The following is an 8,012-nucleotide window of genomic DNA, read 5'->3' on the forward strand; positions in this document are numbered from 1 at the left end:
GAAAGAGAGGGTTCACTTGAGAGTAAGAATTTGGTTGTCTTTCTTGGAAATGCCATAAGCCACCTGTTCCTATCACATAATTGAGATCCTATTTTCATTCATGGATTATGGTTAGAACCTATTTTTTTTATAAAAAAAATTGAACTTACATATAGGCATAATAGCCCACATGCCCCTAATCCAAATCATTTAAATGATGATGTCTCTTTCACTTCTGAGTCAAGGATAAGAAATAGGAAATGAGAAACCTATATTTGCTGCTGGGAATCTTGAATTTTCTTGTGGTTAAATTTGCAATATAGAACCGTGAGTAGCCATTTGCAATATGTCTTCTGGACACTAATCAGCAAATGAAGGTGTTCTGTTGTGTGGGGTGCCAGTAAGCATTTTTCTTTATCTCAGGAATACAATGTAGGATTTCATGATAAGCTTCCTGATTTTGTGCCTTTGACTAGCATTAAAAATACATTTAGTGGAATTATGAAGTACATTCTCTTTAGATGTGTATTTTCTGTTTTTATTGTGTACAATTGTGTGTACCTTTGGTGAAGCATCCATCTATGGAGCCAATTTGTTTGTTTGATAATTGATTGTGTAATATCTTTCATTCCTTTTTGTAGGCGGTGCTGGATAATCTATCCAAGGAGGTGGGTTCATCTGTGAGGGTTGTTGACTTTCTCGGAATGGAAGTCAGGGAAGGAATTGCAAGGTAAAACCAGTACCTTTTTGGATACTCTTCTTTTCCTATCTTAGTTTAGAGTCCAGTTGTGTACTGCCGGAAAAAAATCGTTGGAATTGCTCTGTGGTTTAAGGGTTTAATCAGATTGTATTAAATATTGCGGTTTAGTTAGTGATGTATTACTGTATAAGTTATGTTTTGCATTTGTTTATCATGCAGTAATTACAGGATTTGGGTTTAAAGTGCATGCATAAATTGAGATTACTTTGATGTGTCTCTAACAATGTGGCATTGTCAGTTGAAAGTATTGAATTTCTCCATTTTATATGATAATGTGTGTAGCCTGAACCTGAAGTATTTCTTACCTCACCTACCTAAAATTATTGTATGTCTTCATCCTTAGAAACTTCATGATCAGTTTAATTTCTTTTCAGCTTTCCAGCATCCTATTCCGTGACTGATCCCCTCCTATGTCCTCAATAACAAATGAGAATAAAATTGTGGATCAAATTCTCATTATGTTTTTTATGTCTGAGAACTCGGTTGGTCGTACTTTTGATTGTTTTAAAAATTTTACTGACCATCTACAATTTTCAGGCAAGAAACAGATAGATCTGAGACTGTTGCTCAGGTTGCGTAAGTTTAAGGTGATTCTGTCTATTCAGGGAGGAAACCCTGAGAGCTCAGCTTTTGTTTTTAAGGCGTTTGCTCTCTAGCTGATATTTAAACATGTATGTTCCGTTATTCTCCCGGGGAAGATGAGGTACAGGTTCGGTTCAGTTGAAAATTTTGCTCTGGAGTCGAAAACATAAATTGTTGCTGTTCGACTGTATTAGTTTGTTCTGCCTCACTCGCCTGATAGTTGAACCACGTAGGCGTCACTTTATAATTACTAAGGTTTTGTTTTATATCCTGTGAGTTAACAAAGTTTCTCAATTTTAATTTTACAATGCTGACAAATAAATTGATACATGGGAATTATCGAAATGATTGTCGAACAATAGACATAACCGTGTTTCAGTTGTTTGTGTTTGTTTGATGGTACATGTTTACAATTTTAACCTCATTATTCTTTTAAAGCGATTTAATTCACGTGTCAATCTGATTCTCTAAGTAAGGTTTACATATTAATATGCTGCACCTTGAAGTTAAACATTCTAAAGTTCTGAGGAGATATCCTTTTCTTGTACTTTCGCTTTCAATGAATTAGAAAGATCTGTTATTTTCCAAGCAAGGAAACAATTTCAAAGTTTCTGATTTAATTCAATTTAATTTGTGGATTGGATCAATTTTTAAATTTGGGTTTGAAATATTATTTAATTGAATAAAAAAAACTTCACAATATTTTTGTTTTGTCCTGTTAATTTTGGCTTTTAATTTATTTATTTTACAGTTTATTACAAAAAGATGTTTCTACGTTAATTTTATGGCACATTCAAAGACGGTTATGAGTCGTCTTTGTATAACAAGCAGTAATGGCCATCTCATGTAGATTGGTCCAATCAACAACTTTGTCGATCATGAATGCTTTATATGCAAACCTTAGCACCCAAAGATCCACTAATGAAGTATCTATCATCAATAGCATTAAACTGGATGCAAGTTACTATGCCAGAGAGAGAAGATTGAGGCAAAAGGCTTAATTAGCAAATAACAAAAACAGGAGAGGAAGGGAATGAGACTGTTTTCATTGCTAATAAATCTAACCCACCCTAGTGAACATTAAACAACTCTTGTACAATTAGTCCTATCTGGGATAAAGATGATATTTAAATAAAATGCATGTGTGCCACTATGTGGTTGTCCAATCCTCAAAGACGGGATGTATATTGAAGTATATTGAATAGGGATAGGATGAACTCGGAATCTAATTCAATTTTTGGTAGGGAAGAAGCAGAAGAAATATGGATAAAGAGTAAAAATAAATAAAAGTGTAAGAGTGTTCCGTCATTTTATCATAAGTATCCCATATGACTTCTACTTAGATTATGGGAGAGCAAAGACAAGAGCACTGCAACATGTAATCATTGAATTTACTCACCATAGTCATTGTGTGAAAATGTTTTCAAACAAGACTTGTTGGATAGATGCCACAGCCGCACAGTTTTGTCCATTGAAGATGAGAGCAAGTGCTGAGCAAAATGGGGGAAAATATATCAAAAGGATGATAAAAAAAATAAATGCATTTTGATTTAGATTTCTAGAACACATTGCACTTCTTTTTGACAAATATTCAAATTTTAAAGATTTCAAAATACATTAATAAAAAAATCTCTTAATAAAAATAAATACCCCCCCCCCCCCCCAATTATCAATTGAAAGAGTAAGTCATTTGAAACCCCATGAAACAAGTAGACCTTGTCAATCAGAGAATAAAAAAGATAATGTGAAATGCTCGATCTGATTACTTTAGGAAGAGAATCCAATCAAGATATCCTCTGTCTAAGAACCATATATCCACCCAACCTGGTAGCAAGCCACCAATTATGAGCAAGACTAATTTTTCAAAAAGAATTTACAAAACCTTTTGTGTTGTTGCAAAAGTGGAAGTGGAAGCGGAAGCGGCACAGTGGGCGAAAGCAAAAGCTGTGGAAACCCTAACTGACAGGAGGTTGGGGAAAATAGAAGCCCCGACGACAGCATAGGGTAGGATGCCAGCAACAAATTCAAACACCCCAACGACACAAGCAAAGATAGTATCTGAAACGATGACGACGCCTGTGATGGAACCATCCCTTGCTGTGTCTGCTATTATGGTTGTTGTTCTTACTGAGGTTGAGGTTAAGGTTGAACATGAGGCGGTGACGATGGCGGTGGTAGTGGCGTTGGCAGTGGAAAGTGAGAAGGAAAGAGTTAGAGAGTGAAAGGAAGAGTAAGAAACAAAGAGAGGGAGACAGTGAGAAACACGAGAGGGGAGACAAAGAGTTTAAAAATAAAAACACTAATTTCTAAGATGGTTTTACGAAAATTGTCTAGGAATGATAATCATTCTAAGACTTGATCATAATATTTGTTGAACAATATCTTATTTACAAAATTATCAACGTATGACATTTTAAAACGATTCTGGATAATCGTGTTAGAATATACGTAGTAAAAAATAATTTTTTTAGCAATGTAAATTGGTTCATGAATACCCCGATAAGACTTGATCATAGTATTGAAGCGAAGAGTTGGTTCATCGGTTATCAAATGAATGACAAAGTTTTCTCTTAACCTTCGGGGATAGGTGTGGATAAGGAGCTAGTTTACTAAAGCATCACTTGTTTGAAAATTTGGTATATCAAGTAAGACTGCTTGTATGAAAATAGTTGACACCGTAAGTAGAATTCGTTTCCATAGATAAGTCTACATAAATAGTTTATACCATGATTAAGAGGAATATGAATTTTGTCCCTACAAGAAACATAATTGTGTTGGGGAAAAGGAAGTAGAAAGTTTGGGTTTAAAAATGTGGTTCATTGGAAAAGCAAAATTAAGAAATGACCAAATAACAATGATAAAGAAGTTATTGCAAACACATGAACCAAACGGAGCTAAACAAATGACTTTTTAGGAGAATAATATAAAGGAACATAATAAGTGTTAATAACAAAGGAAAGAGAAAAAAGTGTAGAAAAGTCAGAGACTCTATTTAAGTTTCTTTGTAATAAGACAATGTGCATGTCATGTTTTATTATGTTTGCGGATCACAGTTAATATGTTTAATTATTTAGTTTTGAGCATGCTTACTTGAGATATTGTTTTTAAGGCTTTTAAACGACGACAGTTGTTAGTTGTTTGGTACAGGTGATGTATAAGGGAAATCATTTTGAATTGTGTGGGGTCAATTTCTTAATTTTATCTTCACACTTTTGTCGGTAAAAAATGGTCATTTTAAGTTATACAGAGAAAATCAATTATGCTCTTATTTCTGTCTTTTTTCACGTGATTTGTAGAAAGAGCATGGACACGTTGTGGTTAATTTGTAGAAGGAGAAGCCAAAGTGCACCCCACGAGAAAGTCCCCTATCCACAAATATTTCAACTACACATGGCATCAAACTTACCAACGTTGTTGTAGATTTGCCTCCCTTCTTTCTATAACAATCGAGTTTTTGAAAATTATATTAACATTTTAATCGATTAAACTAAATTATGACACAGATGTGATCTTTTTTTTTAAGAAGTATTTTTCTTACATTTATTAGATTATGTCCTTTCATTTAATTTAAACCAAACAACTTTACTATCTTATTTTTATTTTATTTTTTATTTATTTCCTTAAACCAAACAACATAAATTCAAATTTATTTTTACTCGATTTCTCTTTTTCTATAATTATGTCTCTTTTATTTTTCTCAATTCTATTTTACTCCTATTAACCAACCAGAGCATTAGCATCCTATGCTTTTGTTAGTGTTGTTGAAAGACAAATTTTCCTTTTTTTCCATAATAAAAAGTGGTGCTGTTTTAATATATGTTATTAATCTGATTGCTAAGAGATACAAGATTTTTTTTTTAATTTAGATTTTTCCCATGAAGCACTTCACAAAATAGGGATGAAAGTATTGGATTAGTACTATTCACTCCCTGATTAAGACTAGTCCTTTGTTTGGTTAAAGAAAAAATGAGAAAAAATGAGAAATTTTTTTAAAAATTAATGTGAATCCCAAAATGATAATAAATTAATATTATATCTCTATTTTAATTCAAATATTTTTTTCTCTCTTTTTTTCATTTTTTTCTACAAAATCAAACTCATCCTAAATAGATTGCATTGGCACAGAAGTAATGTGTTTTTTTATTCCTAATGATATGGCTAACGTTACATGAAATTTAGAGCCAAGGAAATTATGGCTCAACCTAAAAAATTGGTGGTGGCATGGGCTGATACTCTATCGCATTCACTCACTAAAAGCAAAATTATTGAATACTTACGAAGGCAGCGTGAGATTTCCCATCATCACGTACACAAAACTTGCGCGAAACACAATGCAAAAAGAATCTTGCTAATATGAAGAAGAAGAAATATCACAGCAATGGTGTACGGAACATGTGTATCTAATCATGAATATCAGTTGATAGATCCTCCCTGCCATTGACAGGGAATGAGATGTCATCCAATAAACCACCAGTAATATATTAGATGGAAAAACATGTCCTATATATTATTATTAAAACAATAGCGTAGAAGCAAGCAAGGAAGCATATTCCTCCTATTATTCATTGCAATCATGATATGATTGCTTCTTTTTAATTATATGTATATGTAATAGTGGGAGAAAAGAATGTATTGGAAAGTTGGAAATGTGTGAAACCAATCATGTGGTGGATTAATATTATGACTAGCTAACCGACACCGTCACCGAAAAGAATAGTACTGTCACGCAATGCTTTCTATAGTATTTTAGAAAATGTCAATCCTGTGACTTCACATGCATTCTAATTAAACTTTTGCGTCCAAAAATACTATAAACAAAGTCTCTTCCTTAATTCCTTATTTTGTGCTACTGGTAATGAGATTTGTGGTCAAGAGCATGCATAATAATAAGAAATATTGCATTTGGGTTCCACGCGTACGTACATTGTCATAGCAACAGATCATAATTCATAAGCTTGCTTGTCTAAATGTAAAAGAATAATTAAGCAAATAGCTTATCACGAAGATGGCAAAGAAGCTTCCCGTTGGTACTTTTTCATTAATCCTAACGCGGGCTCTGTCAACCCTATGTGTATTTAATTAACTGCCACCGTTGAATCTGAAATTTCTTATTGGACTTGTTCACATGACATTGACACCCTCTTGTATATATATATAAGTACATCACTACTTCATCTCATGCATTGAAAGTTGAAGGTCTCAAAAACACATATATTACTAAGACACGTTGAGTTAAGATGGGGAACTACATTTCTTGCACTCTATCAACAGCAGGAAGCAGCAAGCACTGGAGAGGCATAAAGGTGATATTCCCAAGTGGGGAGATTGAGCAGTTGGAAGAAGGAGTTAAAGCAGCAGAACTGATGCTTGAGATGCCGAGCTTCTTTGTGGTGGACACTCGGTCTCTACAAATTGGACGAAGGTTTAGTGCACTGAACGCAGATGAAGAGCTTGAGTGTGGTAACGTGTATGTGATGCTTCCCATGAAGAGGCTTAACTCTTTGGTCAAAGCATCTGACATGGGTGCCTTGTTACTCACTGCCAAAAGGGTATCTGCAAAAAAAGTGATTCCTGCAGAGAAAGAACCTGAGTTGAAGTTGGATTGTGACGACATTCAAGAGTTTTCTAGCCCCGAGTTCATGCACAGGTTGTCTATGAGCAGGTCAAAGAAGCCTTTGCTTGAGACCATAGCAGAAGAACCTGTGAGCTCAAGATCATCATGATCCATCTATCTCAGTTTGTGATTCATTGCCTTCCATGTTCAGTTACCAGTTACGTACGTACACGACACCATTTAATGTAGGATTGGAATTGTATGTATTACTAAAACTAATTCTAGGCATGTGCTAATAGGCTATTCTTATATTCAATTGTTAAATTTCATTTCATAAAACATCAATCCAATAGTAGGTTTTCGATTAATAGGATATATTAAGAGCGAAATTTTATAATTAATGTCCATTTGGCTTTGGTCTGGTGTCTAATATTAACTTTAGCTAGATGTATATCGTTTCACATATATCGCAAGATTTAATTGAAAAAACTTGGTTGTCGTTTACTAGATTGAAGGAAGGAATATCGTGTCAGAAAATAATAATGAAGCTGTAAAACTTGCACCGCCTGTCCAGCATCTAATGATTTGCTTATATGGGTTATATGGGTTTTTGCATGATCTCATATTAACAAAGAAGAATGATACACGAACACCTATTTATTTTAAACATTTCATTAACATCTCTTAATTCTCTTTATTTCTTTTTTCTTATCCCATTATAAATTCTATATTTTCCTTGGGCATCTCATATACGCGGCTTTCAATGAATTATATCAATCAAAGCAAATTATCTTCCTTTGGTCTACGCGGTTATTCATTATTGTTGTCTGTATGTGTTTCGAAACTTTTATTAACTCATTGATATCATATTGGATCATTATTTTTTTCCCCTACCAATTCAATTACCTTTATTTTTGTTAACTTATATTAATCTTGAAAGCAGTCCTTGCTTAAGCTTATATAGAATTTTAATACTATGGTTTAGCTTATATAGAATTTTAATACCATGTTAAACCATAGGTAATTCAAACTATTTTCGCAATTTACTCTTTAATTTCAGAAGTATTTTTCAATTTAGTTTTATGTGATAAAACAAAATCGTCTGTCTTGATAATAATGACACTTTATTTTATTATT

The 8,012-nt window shown here is 33.4% G+C and overlaps 1 protein-coding gene across 1 annotated transcript; it reads left to right on the forward strand.

Annotated features, from left to right (window-relative positions):
• Positions 1 to 6,558: 6,558 nt before the first annotated feature.
• On the forward strand, positions 6,559 to 7,044 carry LOC100783889 (uncharacterized). Its single transcript, XM_003525639.4, has one exon. The coding sequence runs from the start codon at positions 6,559 to 6,561 to the stop codon at positions 7,042 to 7,044; it is 486 nt and encodes a 161-aa protein (XP_003525687.1).
• Positions 7,045 to 8,012: the final 968 nt, after the last annotated feature.

Source organism: Glycine max, chromosome 5 (genome assembly GCF_000004515.6).
Source record: "Glycine max cultivar Williams 82 chromosome 5, Glycine_max_v4.0, whole genome shotgun sequence".
NCBI lineage: Eukaryota > Viridiplantae > Streptophyta > Magnoliopsida > Fabales > Fabaceae > Glycine > Glycine max.

What these genes read in the sequence shown, in the direction of transcription:
- LOC100783889 (XM_003525639.4), top strand. Translation starts at nt 6,559, where the DNA reads ATGGGGAACTACATTTCTTGCACTCTATCAACAGCAGGAAGCAGCAAG.